Source organism: Haemaphysalis longicornis, unplaced genomic scaffold (assembly GCF_048455015.1).
Source record: "Haemaphysalis longicornis isolate Haplotype H1 unplaced genomic scaffold, Haemaphysalis longicornis Haplotype H1 scaffold_9, whole genome shotgun sequence".
Lineage (NCBI taxonomy): Eukaryota > Metazoa > Arthropoda > Arachnida > Ixodida > Ixodidae > Haemaphysalis > Haemaphysalis longicornis.
The window spans coordinates 36,479,584-36,502,085 of record NW_027526460.1 but is presented as its reverse complement, the minus strand read 5'-3'; the positions used below and the strand labels follow the sequence as shown (position 1 = coordinate 36,502,085).

At 47.6% G+C, this 22,502-nt stretch overlaps 1 protein-coding gene across 12 annotated transcripts in view; it reads left to right on the top strand.

Annotated features, from left to right (window-relative positions):
* LOC144152669 (uncharacterized) overlaps nt 1-22,502 on the top strand; it is a 539,910-nt gene that overhangs the window by 267,683 nt on the left and 249,725 nt on the right. For 8 of the 12 annotated variants that reach the window (XM_077684053.1, XM_077684050.1, XM_077684045.1 and 5 more), the window contains exon 1: nt 4,243-4,386. The exons of 1 other annotated variant lie outside the window; for it this stretch is intronic. In XM_077684053.1, coding sequence (XP_077540179.1) covers nt 4,302-4,386 — 85 coding nt within the window. In that variant the 5' untranslated portion in view covers nt 4,243-4,301. Of the gene's footprint in view, nt 1-4,240; nt 4,387-22,502 lie in introns of those variants that run through there. 3 more of the 12 variants (XM_077684051.1, XM_077684044.1, XR_013319207.1) reach the window with 2 other exon arrangements.

Genomic DNA, 22,502 nt, shown 5'->3' with positions numbered 1-22,502 from the left:
ACTTGTGGACGTCCCAACGAAAACCCCCCCCAAAAAATCCTTCATTTTAGCAGCACTAAACTGCTTTAATTTGTGCTTAGGCGATATATTCGCAGACAGGAACAGTTTTGAAATAAGACACTTCCCGGACCACCCGATAACCATGTGCATACATGTATAGGTTCCCCAAAAAGCAAACGGACCACGGGTTGGAGATTTTGAGAGGATTTCTTCGCGAGGTGCCTAGCCAGCAACCTCTAAGCGATTTTTAAAGAAAGTCATAAAATAGAATCGGGCTGCACATATTTATTTTTGCAGCCTGCGGCATAAAATAGAAAATATTATAATTTCACGAAGCCGTGGTCCGTTTACTTTTGGGGGCTCCTGTACACAAGAAGAAACCTAACAGGGCGACACAAAGAAAGATTCATCGCGTAAATAACGCGTGGACTGTCGAAAAATGCGGGCGGGAGGGGTAGTGCATCATTTTCGCTCGCCTTGGGCAAAGACAATTCTTTTACATCAGACAAAAGAAGGAAGGAAAATAGGTGCGCAGAAAGCAGGTTCTTTATATTCATCTTGTGAAGCTCGATGCCGCGGTAACCCCGAAAAAACTCGTTCGCGAGCGCCACGTCGAAACACTCCGTGGAGCCGTGTGCGACGACTTTATCGCGTGATTCCACGATTCGCGACCTCCTCGCGGTCACGGAATGTGAGCACACACGACGCGCGGTGCGTACTGCATGTACGGGCGCCACCGAATTACGGCGAGGCCACGGAAGCCGCCGATGCGTCGACGGCGTGACGAAACGGCTTGCAGACGCCGAAACAAAATTTGAATTCCTTGTGTACAGTGTGGAGGTAACGGCTGACCTGTAAGACAGGCGGAGTACAATAGCTTTCGGGTTCATTCAGATCCCCTGGGGTAGCCTAGCGCGATTGAAAAAAAAAAAAATTCAATTTACTCTGTGAAGATCGTTGATTGATTGATTGAATGATTGATTGATTGATTGATTGATTGATTGATTGATTGATTGATTGATTGATTGATTGATTGATTGATTGATTGGAGGCGTTAACGCGCCGAAGCTACACCTGGCCTTTGAGGTGGTTTCGTAGTGCAGGGCTCCGGATTAATTTTGACCACCTGGGGATCTTCAACGTGCTACGGGATCTGGACACACGGGCGTTTTCGCTTTTCGCCTCCACCAGAAAAGCAGCCACCGCGGTCGAGATCAAACCCTCGTCATTGGGCTCAGCAGCGCAACGCCGTAGCCACTGCGCTACCGCGGCCGTTCGTGAAGCCGGGTGACCAGCGATGCTAAGGGGACACAGCGTCTTGAACGAAGGTACAGACTCTTGACAGGAATCCGGCTGTGACTAGCCGGTGCTCGACGTCATTAAATCTGGGTAGAAGATGGTCTGGAATCAAAGGGTAGACGTATTCGTTCGTGACGGAGAATCCAGGCGCGGCACCTTTAAGCTGCAGCGGCAGTGTTTACACGTCCCACAAACCTGGGAATTTTTACTTCACCGCCGCCCGGGAGCCTGTACTATACGTCGCTCCCCAGTACGACGATACAAAAAAAGGTAAATTTAAAATGGAGAACGGAGCATTTTTCTATCGCGCGCTCTTGGCCGGCAGAGTTAAAGTCAAAAGATAAAGTTCGCTTTGCCGCAACGCGTTTTCTTTCTTTCTTTTTTTTTTTTTTTTTTTTTGATGATGCAGAACAATCATGGTCATAACCAGCTTTGCTGCAAAATTCCTCTGGGCTGTTGAGTCTGCGTACATGCTTTAAATTCGAAAGCATTATGGCTTCTCCTGGCGACACTCATCAAAAACGTCTTTACTGTTACACGTTTTACAGCGGAGCTCCACCGTTTGTCATTTTAACAGGGGAGCTGTTGTAATTGGCCGTAAGTTCAGTATTGCAGAAAACTCATCGAGAGGAACGCTATCGCGCAGCTGTCGCAATACCCACGCGACAACGGAAAGACACGTCAAAGCGTGCGCTCCTCGGTCCGTTCGTAAAGAGACGCCGCTCGGGTCACAGTGCCCATGCGCTCAGTATCGTAGAAGAGCCCTTCGTGCGGGAGCTTGTTGCCCCACCTGCTCGGAACGAGAACGTAAGTGATAGCGCGCGCTTCTCGGTTCGTCGTGGAAGAGGCGCCACCCCTTGTGTCGTCGTGCGTATGCGCTCAGTATCGGGATCTTCGGGTCGTCGTCGTCTCCTCGCAGTATTGCTAGCGTCGACACGTATAGGACGACGTCGACTAGGACTATGTAAAATAAACACTTAAACTTGTCTATGTCTCTATCAATGCTCACTTACAGTTTCGCCATTCATGTCTTTCGCGTGAGTGCAAGCTTCCCCGAATTTCTTTTTTTTTTTTTCGTCCAAAGGACGAGAAAAGTTGCTCGTTCTCTCATCTCCCGGGCAGGTGTTCTCTGCATGCATTCCGTGGCCGCCCTCGCGTGTTCTCTTCTCGCGCTGCTCTTCATATTTTTCTATAAGACGGAGTGCATTTTCCTGGGAAAAGGTCTTCTCAGCAACGAGGCTGTTGTAAGAGTGAAGCCGACTTTTTAAAAAAAATGTGTCTAAGCATGGTTTTCATAAGCTGGCTTTCCCACATTATCTATTGCACAGTGAAGCCTACTTGTAAAGATATATAGCGAACGCGGCGGAAACAGACCGTTGACGACGATTGGGCTGCGAACGCAAAGCGTAAGATCGATGTCACCAGAATACCGCGCGTAGGAAAATTCAAGACGCCGGCGTGGCTACAGTCCCACTCATTTCCCCGGCGGGACAGCGCGGTTTGAGCGGGAGTTTGTTTTGTGTCACAGACGGTGCCCATCGCACTCCAAAAAGGCCACAAAAGCGGAAGCTCGACAATCAGCCGTTAACTGCGCAGCCTATTTTATGTCACAGACGGTTCCCATCGCAGTCCCAAAAGGCCAGAAAAGCGGGAGCTTGACAACCAGCCGCCTGCTTGGTCTTCGGACTGCAGTATGCCTTAAATAAATAAATAACTGCGCAGACTGTCCCGACTGTCCCGCAGACTGCGGTGCCCAATCGCAGTCCCGAAACGCCACAAGAGCATTACTTCGTTTTTTAAAGCCACAGGCTTGTCTGAACGATTGTAGGGACACCGTGTACCGGTTTTCATTCGTAATTTGGCTAGTTTACCTGTTCTGTGTTAGACCTCATTATCGCACGTGGTTTTGCTTTCGTAGTTACCTTTACACTTCCTTTTCTGGCTCCTCAAGCTCGACTCCCCGTCTCTGATATCCCCTTTCTTTCTCTTTAAATCCTTTCTTTCCCACTTCCCATGTGTAGGGTAGCCAACCTGAGTCTTCTCTGGTTGATCTCTATACCTTTCATGTACTGTCTTATCATTCCTTCCTTCCTTTCAACAAAAGCTCCGCTGGTCATCCACCTTCACAGAGTAAAATGGCACTGAATTTTTCGCATCTCTTTTCGCTTTTTTTCTTCATTGATTGGCGTGCGTCGCTATATTCTTCACCTTCTTCGCTTCGGTTTCTGCGGCGTATTTGCGTGGTCGACCACCCTTAGCCCGCGGCACACAGAAACTGGCGGCGAACATACGACGTAGAGGCGCTTTCCATCACGATACACGGCGCGTATACCCGGTATAAGCCGACTGGCAACACTTTGCGCTGCTACTTGCCAATAATCAACGTTTTGCGTGGCTGAGGTGCGCCTGTTCTCCTCACGTGTCGTCACGTGAACCTCCTCCCCATTGGCTGCTGCGTCACCCGCCTGACGCGCACCTCCAGCCAGATTGAACCATGAAGAAGCCTAGGGGTGGTACGTTCGTATCACACCTTGCAGGCGCGGTCCCAATTCAATGCGCATCCCGACCTCCCACTCCCTGCTGGCCATAAATAAAGTCTCTCTCTCTCTCTCCCTCTCTCCCTCTCTCTCTCTCTCTCTCTCTCTCTCTCTCTCTCTCTCTCTCTCTCTCTCTCTCTCTCTCTCTCTCTCTCTCTCTCTCTCTCTCTCTCTCTCTCTCTCTCTCTCTCTCTCTCTCTCTCTCTCCCAATTCAATCCGAAGTGAAATCTAGCAAATTCCTTTTTTCTAAGCTATGTATAGCTTACTTTGCTTACAACAACCTCCTTGAGTAATTTGACGCCAATCCCAACTCTTTGCCAAGTTTTAACTTTTTGCCCCGTCAGCCATTTTTGGTGCTATCTATAGTGCAATGCCACTTGTTTTTCCTCCGCAGGCGTACAATGCTTTTCCCATTAAAACGGAGGTATGGCCGTGTCGGACGGGAAGCAAAGCAACTCTCCGGAATGCCATTAATGCACCATGGCTGGCAGGCACCATCGTGTTGCACCCACACCACACAAGGACTCCGGTTCACGCAATTGGCGCCAGGTTGGTCTGTCTGTCTGTCTGTCTGTCTGTCTGTCTGTCTGTCTGTCTGTCTGTCTGTCTGTCTGTCTGTCTGTCTCTCTCTCTCTCTCTCTCTCTCTCTCTCTCTCTCTCTCTCTCTCTCTCTCTCTCTCGTTCTCTCTCTCTCTATTGGTGGGGGGCTCGGCTACACTAAGCGATTTTATAGTCCAGGGAGATCATCGTATAGTTATGCAGCTTCAGGCAACCTATGCTACTCCTAAAGGCACAGCCAAGCCAGGAACCACCCAAGTCTGCGGCCTACATACATCGTCAGAGAAATCAGCCATTCTGCTGCTTCACAAAAGTTACCAGGTCAATGACGCAATCGATGGACGAACGGCCACGGCGGAAACGAGCCATGACCGCAGGGCAGACGTTGTAGTGCTCGAGGAACCACTCCATGCGCTCCGCTGTTCCTCGACGTTAAGGGAGCATATGGCAATGTGGAGCACGATGCCATTCTTAAGGCACTACAGGCTGTATCTTAAGGCTTGGCGGCTGTATCTATACCAGTGGGTGCGGAGTTACCTTTCGGAGAGGTCATTCTTTGGAATGACTCAAGATAGCTTTACGTCAGTACACTATACCCACCGAGGTGTCCCCCAAGGAGGCGTCTTGAACCCCACGTTGTTTAACCTAATGCTCATTGGCCTGGCAACTTCGCTTCCAACAACGGTGGATCTGTCCATTTACGCGGATGACATTTGCATATGGGCAGATGGAGTGACACGACGGCACGTGCGCGCGCGCCTGCAAAAGGCTGCAGACGTGACCACTTCCTGTCTGCACCCAAAGGGGTTGGAAGTGTCTACGGGCATTTGCGCAGTGCTTGCGTTTTCACGGAAGCCCATGTATGCATATCCTTTGTCAATTAGTGGCGAAAGGGTCTCTTATGTGAAATGTCACAAGTTTCTCGGCATGATTGACGACAGAGACCTTTCTTGGTGCCCTCACGTACGTTGTATGAAGAAGCGGCTGTCTGCAGTAACCAATATTCTTCAGTTCATTGGCGGCAAGACGTGAGGAACGCCCATGCAATCAATGTCGCAGCTATATCATGCACTATTCTTGGGCTACCTACGGTACAGCCTGCCTGTACTTTCAGGTGCCTGCCGCACAAATACTCCGGAACTGCACGAAATACGAGCGCAGGCCCTCCGAACTTGCCTTGGTCTACCACGGTGCACGTCAACAGCTGCAACCATTGCTGTGGCCTGTGATCACGCTTTGTCCACCTACGTTACAATTGCTACCCTCAGGGCGCATTTGAGGTACTTAACCAGACTGCCTGATCATCACCCCATGCATCTTTCGCAAAGGTTGTAGCTACCCACATCACTAGCATGCCATCCAACTATACGCCTGCAACGAGGCCGCTGCTCCCACTTTGGTGTAAGCTGCACCCAAGAGCGTGCGTTATACTATTCCAGGGTTAACGAAGTAGCGAGATTCTCCGACGCTAGCACTACAGCAGCAATATATCTACACGAGCTATACAATGACCGCACCAATATTTACACCAATGGCTCGGTAACAACCTCTGGTTGTGCCGGCGCCGTGGTTATACCACGATTTTCGATGACCACAGATTTCGATATAGCCCACCCCACCACTTCCACGGATACAGAACTTACCGCCATCCGTTGCGCCCTTCACACCATTGAGCAAGCCTCATGCTGAAGATGGGCGATCTCCTGTGGCTCCAAGCCTGCGCTCCAATCGCTCCAGTCAGCCGTGTGCCGTGGACCTCATGAACAGCTACTGGCCCAGATAAGGCTACTGTATGACCATGGTGCTCAAGCGGGGCATGAAATTGCCTTCCAGTGGCTTCCCAGTCACCGCGGCATTGTCGGCAATGACATTGCGGACGCTGCACCCGCTTGGCACAACAAAAGTCGGAGACCATATCTATTCCATTATCCAGGACGGACGCCGCTAGGACTCTCCACAAACTCGCCCGGGAGACCACGATAGCCAAATGGACTACCCAAGAGTTCTCGAGCTCTCGCATTCATGCCGTGGACCCTAGAGTTCCTGTATATAGCTCCCGCAGGGAGCTAAGAGTTGCGCGACCGCGCGCCATCTTGTTATCCGGATTGCTGCGGGAAAGCCGCCCGTCGCGAGTGTAGGAGCCTCGCCGCCCCGCTTCCGACGGCGGCCGACGCGTGGTGGGGGCGCTTCGGTCGGCGGCGCCTCACGGCGGCTACGCTGGTAAGGCAACGCCAACGTTTTTAGATTAGGGAATCTAAAAACGTTGGGTAACGCTGGATTCCTGCGATGTCGCTCACGCTGCTGCTGCTGCTGTTCCTGGGCGGGGCGCGGTGCCGCCCGCGTCGGCGGCTGCGGCGCAGCCGTAGTGGGGGCTTCTCTGCGCTGCATGGATAACCGGAGTGTCGCAATCACGGCGGCGCGTGGAAAAGGGTCGCGCAACTCTTAGCTCCCTGCGGGAGCTATATACAGGAACGCTAGTGGACCCGCATCTTCAGCGCCCTCTTCCATTAGGCCTCCCACGGTCTGATGCAACCATTCTTAGTCGTCTCTGGCTTGGGGTCTCATTCACAATTGCTTACTCCCATTTGATTGGAATGGCAGGCAGTGAGGTGTGTGAAGTCTGTGACACACCGGAGACCATACGCCATCTTCTATGCGAATGTCCACGTTTTTCTTCTGCAAGAAGGCAACTCTCCTTAACTTTACGGAAGCTCGATACTCGGCCGCCGTTCTTTGAGGAGAAAATCCTGTGTCACTGGCCTTCACCGTTATCTACGCACAAGGCGACAAAAGCGCTCCTGTGCTTCCTAAAAACAACGAACTTGCACAGAAGACTGTAGTACAAAAGACTACACTCTATGAATTCAATGAACGCTATCGCCTATAGTGTCGTAACGCTGGTCACACCTCTTTACTCTCTGTCCTTACCTTCGCCTTCTTTTACTATTTTAACCTTTTTTTCCCCCATTTTCCCCCTTCCCCACGTCTAGGGTAGCAAACTAGGCCATAGCCGGGTTGACATTCTTGCCTTTCCTTTACCTTTACTCCCTCCTTCAGCCATTCTTGAACAGCCTGGATGAGTGACGCCACCCATACAAGTGCCAGGTGAGAAACTTTGAACCGAGTCGACCAGATCGCCAGGAGGCCTTGTTGTTTAGGTGTACACCGCGCACCGAAAAAGCTTTTGGTCTGGAGCAAGAAAACATTCGGTACCATGACTCCCCGTGTTTTTAACGCGTAGGATTCTTTGCCGAGTACCCCCGCATCCAGGAGCGTGTAAGGCCCTGCATTTCCACAAAAATGCAGATTTCGCGAAAGTCCCAAATGTAATCATTAGAATAACGCAAATGGAGATAATTGGTCGAATGAAGTTTTTAAAAACTAAAAAAATAACAAAAATATAAAAATATAACGGAAAATGTCAAAATGTATACTGCATGGCATTTCCACACTAATGTAGATTTCGCAAAATTTCTACCTGTAATCGTTATAATAGCGTAAATGAAGATAATTTGTTGAACGAAATTTAAAAAAAACTAAAATATAAAATATTGACGCGAAATGGCGAACTGAGTAACGCCCTGCATTTCCACAATAATGCGGATTTCGCGAAAGTTCCAATGTAATCGTTAGAATAGCATAAACGGAGATAATTGGCCGAAAGAAATTTTGGAAAACTAAAAAATAGCAAGAATATAAAAAAAATGCGGAAAATTTCAAAACGTATACCACATGGCATTTCCACAATAATGCAGATTTCGCGGAAGTTTCACCTCTAATCGTTATAATTTTGTGAACGGAGATAATTGGTTGAACGAAATTTCGAAAAACTGAAAAAATAAGAAAAACAAAATAATTACGGGAAATGGCGAACCGTGTAACACCCTGCATATCCCCCAATAATGCAGATTTAGCTAAATTTCTCAATGCAATCGTTAGAATAACGTGAATGGAGACAATTGGTTGAAGAAAATTTTGAAAAAAATATACATGGAAAGGGGAAGGGAAAATGTCAAAACGTATACCGCATGGCATTTCCACAATAATGCATATTTTGTGAAAGTTTAATCTCTAATCGTTATAATTGCGGAAATGGAGATAATTTTGAACGAAATTTTGAAAAAGTGAAGAAAAAGGAAAATGTAAAATAATTAGAGAAAATGGTGAACCGTGTAACGCCCTGTATTTCTACAACAATGTAGATTTCCCAAAAGTTCCAAATGTAATCGTTAGAATACATGCAGATAATTGGTCGAACGAAATTTTGAAAATATAAAAAATAAGAAAAATATAAAAAATTACGGAAAATGTCAAAACGTATACCGCATGGCCTGTCCACAATAATGTAGATTTCACGGAACTTTCACCTGTAATCGTTGTAATTGCGTAAATGGAGATTACCGGTCGAACGAAAATTTGAAAACTAAATAGGAAAAATATAAAATAATTAGGGAAAATCGCGAACCATGTAATGCCCTGCATTTCCACAATAATGCAGATTTCGCGAAAGTTGCAGATGTAATCGTTAGAATAACGTAAATGAAGAATTTGTCGAACGAAATTTTGAAAAACTAAAAAATAGCATAAATGTAAAAAATTACGGAAAATGTCAAAACGTATACCGCATGGCATTTCCACAATAATGCAGATTTCGCGAAAGTTCCACCTGTAATCGTTATAATTGCGTAAATGGAGATAATTGGTCGAACGAAATTTTGAAAAAGTAAAATCATAACAAAAATATAAAATGATTACGGAAAATGGCGACCCGGGTAACGCCTTGGATTTCCACAATAATGCAGATTTCGCGAAAGTTTCACCTGTAATCGTTATAACAGCGTAAATGGATGTCATTGGTCGAACGAAATTTTGAAATATAAAAAATAACATATATATTAAAAAATTACGGGAAATGGCAAAACGTATAACGCATGGCATTTCCACAATATTGAAGCTTTAGCGAAAGTTTTACCTGTAATCGCTGAATATCGTAGTTGGAGATAATTGGTCGGACAGAAGAACTTGTTGTTGGGCGAGTTGGTGCCTCAGGATGTAGAAAAAACCAAAAATCTGGCAGAAAGAAACTCACACTCAAAACAGACGACGTAAGAATGCTACGCATTAGTAGATAATTCTCTGCATTTCTGCAGAACTTTTTTCTGAGACACAATGCACACGGGGAAAAAATTGCTTGCGGTCGTCGTCAATACTGCTGGTAGTCTTCCTTTCTCCCGAACCCCGTTTTTGCCATTCGGGGGAGTCGTTCTGGGGAGTGGACAATTCTGGTGGGAGTGAGACAGTGGCGTTTGATGTCATTTTCACCTATGCGGTAGGCATACGCAGTCGTGTGCGTGCAATGAGTGGAAGTGGCGTTCCATCCGCTTCCTCAATTACGGGAGCAGCGTACTGAGCAGTGGGACCACGCCCCCTCTCCTGTAGTAGTAGTATTTCAGCAGTATTCCAGCAGCGCTTACATAACAAAAATGAAGTGTGGGACCACGAAGCCATTCTGTCAAATCCTGCGACATGGAATACCGACAGGTGCCACATATCAAAGTGTGTCTTCGCTTCTCATCACCACGGCTTACTCTGAAGATGACTTCGTGCTAATGCACGCCTGAACCTCAGCAATGTAATTGAACCATGGAAATCGGCCGCAGCTGCTAGATGGACTGCAGGGGCGTTGGTGTTTTTTTTTTGTTGTTTTTTTTTTGGTTTGGACCAAACTCTGTAAAAGCTATATTAGACCATAGCCCCGTGCTTGTATTATGTGTGCGTTCCTGTGCCTGTTAGTGCTTTGGTTCTTGTGGCTGTTAGTGTTTGTGCGCGTTCTTCTGTGATTAGGTGTCTTCACTGATCTCCATCATTCATCATTTCCATACGGAGTAGCAAGCCAAGACCACAGCTAGGTTGACTAATCTGCATCATTGTAGTTTGTCTCCCTCACTTCCGCCCTCCCCCTGTCTTTCTCCGTTGTAGAACGACCCAAGATAGCTTTATGCACATGTAGAGCTCCAGATGTTACCAGTCGACATAACGCAATTAGAAAGCCACTAACTTATGACCTATGATACTGTAGGAAAGCGATTTGTAGAATTGTGGTAAAAGCTGCCCTAATCCACGGTTTACAATACCACCACATGCAAAACAGCAGCAGATAATCGTACACCCTAAGAAAAAAAAATTTGCTCAAATCCACGTTTTGACGGTGGTTGGAAAGCAAAGCTTTAAACGACACCCACAACAATTTCCCATGCAACGTCACTTGAATTTACACACCTGGCTCTACAAAGAGTGAAACTGGAGATTCTACCAGCAGTTACCGGGAATTCGTGGGGGCGGCGTCCCGAACGCAGCAGCAGCGTCGGCCATGGCCGAGCTGAAGCGGCGGACGCCGCTGCTGTAGCCCGGCTGTGCGTCGGCAGGAAGAAAACGGAGAGGAGCGTCTTTCTAAGGGCGAGACAGCGGAACCTAGCCATCCTGGTGTGCTAGCTCGGGGCTACACCACCGCTCAACACAAGCGCAGACACCGAAACAATTCGGCATGTGAGCTTAGTGATTCCCGTTCATACCAGTTTAAACTAGTTAGTTTAGTAAGATTACCCGCCGCGGTGGCTCAGTGGCTAAGGCGTTGCGCTGCTGAGCACGAGGTCGCGGGTTCGATTCCCGGCCGCGGCGGCCGCTTTTCTGATGGAGGCGAAAAGCAAAAACGCCCGTGTGTACGAGATTTCGGCGCACGTTAAAGATCCCCAGGTGGTCCAAATTAATCCGGAGCCCTCCACTACGGCGCGCCTCATCGTCTGCGTTGCGTCGGTGCGTTAAGCCCTACAATCAATCAATAGTTTAGTAAGATTGAGAATTGCGAGAAGACAGGGGGAACTTTTACATTCGCTATTTATCAGAACCACTTGCTCCTTTCGCCTTTTGTAATACCTCTAAAAATACAACCGGATCGGTATTCACCAATTTAGAAAACGGAGTTCCATTCGTGGCAAGCAGTGCTCAAGAAGAAGCGTTTCTCTAGCGGCCAGATGTCTGTCCGTGGTATCTACATTTTGTTTTCAAGCCCTGCAAACCAATCCTTAACGTATATTTGCCATACGACCCCTTAATTCCGTCGGTTCCGGATTACCCAGGAGGTTAATGAAGCCGTGTGAAGGCAGCGCGCAATAGACGCGAAGGTGCGCCAAAAGAGGCCCAAAACAACCGTCGCTAAAGCAGACGACAAAACCATTCCCCAGACGCACCCGCGGGTGTGAGCAGCGTGCGGGGAACACTGGATAACCATTCGCCGCGCCATCTACACTCTGCTCCGTGAGTGAAAACCGCCCTGCCCCTCCGCAGCCGCGCTGGGAGTTTCTTGTCCCGCCCGCCACGAAGGAACCGTTGGCTGGTAGAGGTAGAAAGCTTTGCTTTAAAAGGGGAGAAAAAGAGAAAATCGCGGGTTTTCTCCCCCAGCCCAGCATTTCTCCCTTTACCTCTTTACACGTAGCACCCTCTGTACGGCCTCTACGAAACACGGACACGGGGGAGTATGCATTCTCCCCTGACGTCTGCAATCTTCTGACGGCGGCGACGCCAATAACGAAACCGTTCTTCGTTGCACAGTGGCTCTCGCTGGTCTGGCGTACACGACGACTCAGTGCAACACCGCCCCTGAAGTGTGCGCCTTCTTGTCCTGTCGATGTCTTTTTTTTTTTTATCACCATGTGCTCGCAACGCAAACTCACGGCTCGCCAGCCGTGTGTTTGGCGCACATTCTGTGGGCGCCGCTGCATACTTGCGGTGCGCAACTAGCCTGCACCCTGTTCACCGTTACCACCACATTTGCGGACGCTTTCTATTGACGCCCAAGGGTAAAAGGGGGAGGTGATGATACTAAACTGCCCATTTCTTCATCAACGAGCAGGGACCGCAGCATATCGATACATAAGCTACCAATAACAAAAGGACCCCATTCGGCAGAGTTTTGGTTGGCGTTTCTGAATGGTTGCCAGATCAGCGGTGTGAGGTTCGCTTAAGAGCGAAGGCAAGGCAATGCGTGTCATTATTCAAACATACGCGCCGTACTGTTTTGTTACGCGTTTTTTTTTGTTCTTTGAGGTGTTCTACTGCTTTTTACAATACTTGAAACTTGTGAAAAGTTGCAATTGCACGAGTTACAGTTGACAAAATAACAAAACACAGGTTAGACTCGCGCATTGCTGTGGGTTATCAAAACAAACAAGCTAATTTTTTCCTACTTGTACGCTCTGCGATCAGTGTTATGAATACTTTGTAGCCGTTTTAATCTTGCTTGTGCTTTATCATCACGCGAATGTCATGGACATGTGAAAAGTGTGCTATGTGTGGCGCAATGTGTATGTATTCGTGTATTATGCTTGAACGGTAGTCTGCGTAAATTGTGCGTTGGCAATGCCATCAGTGAAGTATATGTTGCTGTGTTGCGCTGTTTCTTCTCAATCTGTGCCCACCAATGTAAGGCCTCTGTAGTGTTGCCTACGCTTGCCACAGAGGAAGGGCTTTGATATGAGGATTTGATAGTGAGGCTTAGGAGCTGCCCCTCCCCCTTTTTTTGGTGTCATCTCTTGGTATTTTTTACAGATTTACGATTGGTATACTGTGAGTTCACTAGATTGCGAGCAGTGTTATCCGTGCATTCTTTTGTGTAGTGGCGTCCTCGCTCCGGCGGATCAGACGGACCCGTTTTTCGCACCGCCTGCGCCGCCTTTGCGCTGAGATGCGCGATTGCAGACGACATGTGTGTCGATGCACTGGTCGTATCAAGGTGAGGGGACTAACTAGTTGTTCTCAAACGGCCACATTGGGTGTTTGCGATCTCGTGTGTGGGGTAACGGCGGGGTTACAAGCCTGTGGGAACTAAGTGCGGCACTATATTGAATGCAATCATTGTGATTTCTGTTCAGTGAACGGTGGCGCGTTCGCGCTGACAGCGAAGGCGGAGCGCCTCCCGGGACTAATGGCAGAAGTAGCGCATACGGATGACGTCCTGTCTCGCTAACCGGAGTTCTGGTGCTCGGTAGATAATGTCTTGGCTATATTAGCGCATTTTGAGCACACACAACCACAGTAACCAAGCTATTTGTACTTCCTCGATCCTCAAACAGATCAGCTTGCTAGGTCTTTCTCGAATTATAAAAAAAGTCTTGCTCTGGTAGAGCCGTCAGGGGAGGATCGTTTTTCCATTAGCTGACGAAAGGGGGAAATCTTCCTCCACTCCCAGGAGGAGAAACGCGCTTCTCCCTCTTAAAAGGAGAAACGTTCTACCCCTTAGGGAGCAATATGTGATAGATTTCTGTTTCACCCTTAAAGAAGGAACTACCACACCCTTTTTTCGTAGAGTGTATCAAAATCATTTTCGTCAGAGGTCGCAACCTCGATTCCGAAATTCGCTAGCAATCACCGATACGTCGCGTCGTGCAGACAGAATTATCTCGATTTTCCGATTCCTTAGAAGAAATGGCGGTCGATTTTTTTTTCCCCTTTAAATGTACGTTTGCGCATTTGTCGCACCAACCTTGCACGCACGCCACGTGCTGTTCTGAAAGCCGCTGCGCCTTTAGCCTTTAGTGAAAAATGATTTGTTCCGTCGCCGGCGCTGATGAAAAAAAAAAGAAAATAGCGAGTAGAGAGGAGAGAAGCGGCCGGCCAGCTCCACCGGTGGTCTCGAATAACAACAGCCGACGCTCGACCTGTCGTTGTCGTCCGCGGCTTACGCGCCTACATGGAAGGGTGCGCGGGAGTCACAAAGGCGCGAAGTCCGAGCACGCAAACGCCCCATTTCCTTGCTTGCCCAGGAAGCGTCCCTGGCCTCCTCTGTTTCTCTCGTATTTCCCGCGCTTTTTTTCTTATTTCCTAACGCGCGCGATTTCCTCCCTGCTGTCTGCCTTTCACGCGCCGTATTTACCACACCCCCCGAGGCAGATTTGACGGGCTTTTCTCGCCTCGGCTGAAAACACCGCTGTGCAACGACGCCTCGCTTTTTTCCTACTCTTTCCACTGTTGCGTCAGCCGACCGTCTTGGGACTTTTTGCGCACTGGCTTTTATTCCACGCGGTTACCGTAGAATGCGCGCGAGGCGCATGTTTGTCCTCGGGCTAGCAACTTGTCCGTATATGACCGGGATGTCGTCGCGTCGCGATGATGGTGATGGCGATGGGGGTCCCGTGTCGTATACGCACAGAAGAACATTTGTGCATACTGATGTTCGTTCATGCATCATGAATACATCCAGCATGCATCGTTTTAGGACGACGCTCCTATCATGTGGGAAGACTTGACCATTGCTGATTCCAGTAACTTTCGCAGCGATAATTTAGCTACCACTCCATGCTTAGATTGGATTCGCATTTATGAGGAAGTAGAGGCTAGCAGTCAGGCTACCGGTTACAGCACGCAAAACGAGGAAGGAAGCTAAGTTGCCAAGCCTATATGTAACGGCGGGGTCGTTGGTTTCCGCTGTGATGCCGCAAATGCAAGGAAACGGAACTTGAAGTGGATGGGTCGCCAACTCCCCTCGTCGACCAGCGAGCCATGATTCTTCTTGCGGAAGAGTATGATGCATAGGTCTTAATCTGACCAGAAATAAAGTTTTTTTTCTCTCTCTCTCTCTCCCCTGAAGCACTGGGATTTACCGATGGTGGAAGCGTTAGCTAGGAGGCAGTGGAATCGACCGAAAGGAGATTCCAATCTAGAGGTAAAAGAAACAAAGCAGAGGTGGTGTCAGGGCCGTCGTAACCGTAGTTGGAATGCGTAACCAAAACGGGAATTTGAGCCGTACACAATGAACAATTTTACTGCCTTATCTCCGAAAAAAGTGTAGTGTAGGTGTAATAAGGATGGTAGGAGGTCATTACACCCCTTTTCTTAGGTTCCAACACCCTATTTCGTCGCTTTACACCCATTCTGTGTGGCAAAAATGGTGGTGACCGATTGCAACACACGAGGTTTTCTCTTCATGGTGTTGAAAGGGTGTGTAATGGGCACTTTTTATTTGATTACAGCAATGATTATAAACGCTGTATACCTAGATTTAAACACTGTGAGGCGCAAAACGTCCCCCCTCCCACCTCATCGATTGTGGGAGATGTTCGAGTCCACCGCCGTAGCTTCTGCTTTCGAAGCAGTACGGCGTTCTTCACATTTGGATAAAATTATCGTAACGGTATTAACACTTTTACGCAATAAATATACAGCTCAGCAATAAGAGGTAGTCCCTGAAAATTCTGTTGCTGTTAGTACTGATGAAACTTACAAATTGTGTCGCCAGTCAAGCAAAATGACAACATAATTTCACGATATTTGCATGCATATGTATTATGGTTTTCTCCTATCAATAGAGATGAATGTTGTTCGAAATACGTAGAAAAATAATGTCTTGAATGCACACCATACACTTCTCGCATTTTCTAATCCTCTTCAAAAGCCGGGAAAATGTTTCAAGGTGGTTACGCCCTTTTTTGTTGTTGTAACAACAACTTGTGCATATTCTTTGCGTACACCCTAATGCTGTAACAAGGTGTTGTATAGGTGTCATTAGGTTGGTGGGAGATGGGTACACCCTTTTTATTTAGGTCCTAACCCACTTATTTTAGTTAAGAGTCTAATTACACCCATTCGCAGCGAAAAAGGTGGTGGTCGACTGAACACCCTCGGACTTTCTTCTTTTTTTTTTCTGGGTGTTGAAAGAGTGTAAAGTGGGTGCTGAGTTAGGAATAAATTACGCCCATGGAAAAGATCCCCCGCTCGTAGAAAATATTCAATCCACCCCTTCAGCTTCTCACTTCGAAGAAGTACGGCTTCGTATATCCGGATAAAATTATCGTCATGCTATTAACAGTTACTACGCGATAATTATACAGCGCACCAATCAGTGTTAGTCGCCTTATCTTTTTTTTTTCTTTTTTGTACTGATGATAAGTAAAAATTGTCGCAAATCAAGTAGAATGATAACACGGTAATTGCAGTCTATTAATGATTTGCTTTAATAAAATAAAATTCCTTGGAAGATACTGAAAAATGAGAACTGAGCGCACACACTACACCTTTTGCACTCTAGTCCTCTACAAGGTGTGCAAGGTGGTCACAACACCGTCCTACACGTAGAAAAGAGTGGTGAAATAGGGAACACCCCTCTAGGGGGTGTTGAAGGGGTGTGGAATAGGTGTTTGGCTGGTAATAAAATTTAACGACTTGTTGGACATAATAACTACAACGCTTTTCCCACTCCGCATCACGATTAAAAAGTTTTTTTTGTTTTTTTGCAAATCTGCATGCTGGCCTGCATATGATGCCATGCAAATGCCTGATTCCAAAATTAACGCCAAAACATTTTATTTTTGCAAGAAGCCCATCGGCTCTGGCAAAAGACTTTCCTCTGCTGGCCATAAAAGCAAGGGCAGCAGATGTATGCGCAAGGTACGTAGGTGTATCCGTGAGTCACGTCAGTTTTCTTGCATAATTAATTGCTGCCAAGTTGTGACCGATCTGCATGTCGAATGTCGTGCAGCGTGCTCAGCCTGTCCCCATTGTCACACGCAGCTGCGCTGCCCGCACCATAATTTCAGGAGGTTATAACAGGAGCCTCAAACCTTTATTTAAGGGTGTTCACAAGCCCACCCTTTCTCAGTCAAAACACCTGTTAAAGGTGTATGGCATGGGACAAGAATTCTACACCCTTTCTGGCCAATAAGGGTGCAAGAAAGTTTAGTGTAGTTTCGAAAAAGAGTAAATAACAGCGAAATAACACACAGGGGAGACAGACTTTGTAATTACGGCGATTCAAGGGGCAAACCTGGCTGACGGGGCCAACTCTTTGCCAGGTCGGAGAATTGAGCGCTGCATTAATGTCTGTACGCGAGTGTGCACTGGCTCTAGGAGAATTGCGTGGGGCTAAACGCGATAATTAACTATAGTTATCCACTATGAACAAAACGTGCCAACAAGTCGAAATGCTTGTACTGTGACGTCGGCACCGCTGGCGCGCTAATTTCAAATGGCGCTAAATCGTAATATTGGGGATTGAAGTACGCGCTTTAGCAAAAACCACTATGACCAGGCAAGGTCGCGATGCTTATGCCATACCCGATGATTTAATTATTACTTCTGTTTTCTTGCTTATTGGTCCATCGACGCATTTCAGACGTGTGTGCGCGTGTGTACCTGCATGTGTATGTGTGTATGCGTGCACGCGTGCGTGTGTGTGTGCGGGGGGAGGGGGGAATTGTTTGAGCTCCCCTAGAGAAACGGCCGGTAGAATGTGATCGCCTGTTCGCCATGTGTTTCACCTGCTTTCCGCAACCTTCGTGGCGTGTCCGCCCATCGACAAAAAGGACGCACAGGAGTCACCCATTAGTACTTGGAGCTCAATATGTTTCAGCGGAGTAATGCAAGCGCCTGGGAACACATATACAAGCAGAATACTTCACTTCTAACCGAAAAGTATCGCTAGTAAACAGGGATTATTTTATCTCCCAGGCACAGCTATAGGCGTTTTTTTTTTTTTTTTTTTAGGTAGACAGATGTGTGAATTATCCTACAAGCGGTAGCTACCGACGTGCCATTGTCAAAGCTTCAATCTGCGCTTCCTGACAAAGAAAGATGCAATTTTTCGTGAACAACACACTCCTCCTTTCACATCCACCATCCACAGGTGCCGACCTTCATAGCAAAGGAATAGTCGGAAGCTCATAATGAATTCGACCCTGGCGCTTCAAGTGTACTTTTGCAAACCTTCCCTAACAACATAGACGCTGCGCCAAAACAGAATGAAGCACCCACGCAGTTTCTTCATTAAAACTTCTATTTTCTATTTTTCAAAAACATGCACGCACTCTCAAACAAGCGCGCTAGCTGAATTCAGCGGGCTATCGTCTCCGGTGCACAGCGACGCCTCACAATGGTGCATACATAGGATTTCATTCTTTTGTTTTTTAACCGCGCTTCTAATTACCGCGGGTGCCGCGCGAGGTGTCCTCGACCGAGGCTACGGGCTCTTACTCGGCGACGTAATGACAGTTCCGTTCATTGTTACTCGCCCATGCGACGGTCCAACTCATGAATGAAGCGTAATGCGGCTGTCTCGGCCCGTCGCAGACTTTTTTTTACAAGTGAGGTGGTTGTGCGTGGCGATGTGACCACGCGATGTGCCATCCGTCCGTCCGTCCATGCATCCGCTGCATCGATCCATGTCTGTCTGTCTGTCTGTCTGTCTGTCTGTCTGTCTGTCTGTCTGTCTGTCTGTCTGTCTGTCTGTCTGTCTGTCTGTCTGTCTGTCTGTCTGTCTGTCCAGTGCTTCCGCATACTCAGAAAACATGAACAGTCCATCATGTTTATCTTTTCCTGCGAGACGGTTACCTGCAGTATAAGATACAACACACTCCGACCCCTTCGCACAGCAATGCAAAGAGTTTGTTTCTGAAAAAAATAGACTATTCGGTTTTTAGAACTTACACGGCAAGCGTTTCTTATTCGTTTCCGCGTATACATGCGCACCATAGACGCCCTAAATCCAGGTTCAGTGTGTCACCAGCCTAACTTCTTCCATGCTGAGGCTGCCCGCAACGTACGATAAGAGTATGTTAGCACACCGGAGTGAGTGAGTGAGTGAGTGGGTGAGTGAGTGAGTGAGTGAGTTGGGGGTGGGTGAGTGAGTGAGTTGGGGGTGGGTGAGTGAATATGAGTGAGTTGGGGGTGGGTGAGTGAGTGATGGAGGGAGGGAGTGTTAGTGAGTGAGGGGCTGAGTGTGACTGAGGGAGTGGCTGAGTGTGAGTGAGGGAGCGGCTGAGTGAGTAGGCAAGTGGTATGGCAGGAGAGTGAGTGTGAGTGGGCGGCTGGGTGGGTGGTTGAGCGAATGAGTGGGTAAAGGAGTGGGTGGGTGGGTGGGTGGGTGAGTGAGGGTGAGTGGGTAAGTGGGTGGGAAGCTGAGTGATTCTGAGTAGGTGACTAAGTGGGTGGGTGAGTGAATGAATGAGTGAGTGAGTGGGTAGGGGGTGGGTGAGTAAGTGAATGTGAATGGGTGGGTGGGTGGGTGGGTGGATGAGAGGGTGGGTAGGTGGGTGAGTGAATGAGTGAATGAATGAGTGTGAGTGAGTGGGGAGTGAGTGAGCGGTGAGTGGATGAGTGGGTAAGTTGGATGGGTGAATGAGTGAGTGGAAGGGAGCGTGGGAGTGGGAGTGAGTGTGTGGGTCAATGTGTGAGTCAACGAGTCAGAGTTATTGCTAACGTACAAGCATAACTCCCTAAACTGCACAATTTTCGATTATGTTGTGGCCGCCATCACGTTCTCATTACAAGTTGTGCGGTACCAACAATGACCAGGTGCAAGGACACACTCGATATTCACGAATGACCAAGGTGAGCTTAAATACGCGTATATTACCGCCTTTAAATTGCTCCAACTCAAGTGCCCTCGGCGAGTTTCCCCGAAAGTTCTTTCATCTGTCCGTTGAAGCATCTGTTATCTGTCGGCACGTCCTCATCCTTTCCCGTGGGAACGCAACGCAGCGTTGAGAACAAAGCGCGGAAGCTCGATATTTTACTATGTTTTTAGCGCGCGCCTCTCCAAGGAGGGCAGTCTCAGCGCTCGTCTACGTTGGCAGAACGACCTTACACGTAACGGTCTGTAGCGGAATCCTGCTACGTGCCCGGCGGACTACGCGCGAGCGCAAATTGTCGCTAGACACGCGGTTGCTTAAACGAGCGTTTCGGCGAACCTCTTCAGGAGCGCTCACCGAGGGCGTTAATTGTCCGTGCTCATTAGCGAGGCGCCTACTGAAAGCGAGTGAAGTCGGAAGGTGCAGACGAACATGGTCAAGGCTACTAAAGAACTCGATGAGTTCGTAGAACTCGTTACTGACGTCACAGGACCTCGGAGTGTGTACGGTTCGCATGAATGGACCGGTGGTCCTTTCTTTCAGGGCCCCGAAGGTCGTGGGAAGATAGGAAAGGAAGCGTAAAGGCAGGGCAGGAAGGACATTGCGTGGACAAGCAAAACTTCATCGGACACGGATAAAGCGTGCACGCATTCGCACTCTCGCAAAGCGCAAACTGCTGATTTGATTCTGTAGATATTTGGGGCGGAAGATCTTGAAGGCCTGTGGAGCAAAGACAATGTCCTTGCTTTCGGAATTGCATGTGTATATATAGGAGGTGGTTGCCGACACTTGCTTGGTGGTGTACATTGGGCGAACAGTCTCGTGAGGATCAGTCTTTCAAAGCGGTGCCACTTAAACTGTGTGATCTGGTCGCCACGTGAAGACTCATTTCGGAAGTTTTGTTGTCCGCCCTTTTAAGAATACGACACTGTGCGTTTGATACAAGGATACGCGCGGAGTTCTCGGCGGATGGCGCAACGTTCTTCCGATTTTGTGAGTACCTCTGCACGCACAAGCATCGTTGCAGTCCGTTTCTTAAACTGTGCACGGGGAGCTCCAGACGGTGATGTTTCCCGCGGTATAGTGCCGCCCTTTCGTTTAATTAATGCCGGCATTCGCAGAGTTTATGTAGAGCGCGCACTCCGAGAACAGTATGGGGGAGGTTTTCCAGGTTTACGGTTATATTGGAGCGGTGTTAGCGTCCATGAATGGTATGTCTACTTATAGCCGCATGTAGTTCATTTCACAAGCTCTGCGCAGCGCAGTGTATGCTGCATTGTCCTAACAATACTGAAGTGTTATGAGTGAATCCGAATTTTTCGTGATATGGAGCTTTTTTTTTTATTAGGAAGTATCATATTGTGTCCTTAATAATCTTTAGGTGTTTTTTTCTAATACCGAGTCGACTGCTATAGGTCTATATTTGTTGGCTCCTTGATTGTTGAGTGTTGTTTGTATTAGGATAACGTTTGATTCCTTCCACCTTGTTTGAATGTATCTAATTTTGATACATGTGTTCTAAAGACAAGAAATAATATTTTGTGAATATCGTATATACATTGTACGAACGGGGCTCGGAAACCGTCGGGACCAGGGGCTAAATTTCTGGGCAATTCAGAAACCACTGCGCTAATTTCATGCTATGCTATAATAGCTTCATCGTTATCGTCTCAAAGGGTAAAAATTTCGTTTTCTTCACAGAAGTTGTCGGCCTCGTATAACTCTCTTAAAATATATAGAAATGTTTCTTCAGTTGATTTGGTTTTCTCACCACTTTATTTTTCTAAACTTGAAACGATAATTTGGCTGCTCTACTGTTCCTCTGGCTAATTTACACAGTAATGTCAAGAGATTTTTGTCAACTAGTAAACAAAGTTTGTCCCAACTTTTTCTTTTTGCTGCTGCTAACGTGTTATTATAAGCTTTGTGTCCATTGAAATACTCTTGCCTAAATTGTTCCCTGATGTCTCCTCGTGATTTTTCGTACCTCCGTCTTGTTACCCCTCCGGCTTTCTCTTGATTTCTAGTTCAACTCTCGACCACAGTTTCGGTTGCTTGTCGGATTGCTAAACTTCTTTGATATGTTTATTTACTAATTTATCAATCGTATAATACAAGTGTTCACAGAATTTTTTATTTCTTCTGCTGTTTTAATGCAGTTTCTGCAAAAACAAGGAAGGGAATAATCCGGAGATCCTTCAGGAACCGCGAAGCGTATAATTAATCAGTGTCGTAGAGGCGCATGCCGTCGGGGATGGTTAGTATCATTTAAGAAAACAAGTTCCTTTATAATAAGAGTAGCATGAGTTTATTTGCTCGAACTTCATCTTACGCCAAGGTGTCCTAGGACCTGGCGAATGAGGATGCATTGGAAAGTAGAATACAGCAGTGCAACAAAGGAACCACAGCAGGTGCCCAACCACAGAACGGTGTTACGTATCACTATAGCATGCAACGCTTTCCGTTGCATGGGCAGGATCAGCAGCACCACTCATGGTGGCAGTGGCCGCGTTTTATTAGTATTTTTTTTCCTAAAATAAATGTCGACCTGGAACAGTTAACCGGATCTGTGTGATTTAAATCATCCGAGAGCTGTTAGTTGTGCCGTTCGATCCAACAGTGAGGCACGGCGTCTTTCAAATGCGTAGTATCTCTATATGGACTGCATGCCTGTCCGTCTGTTTTCCGTCTGTAACGCTTTATGTGTCACAC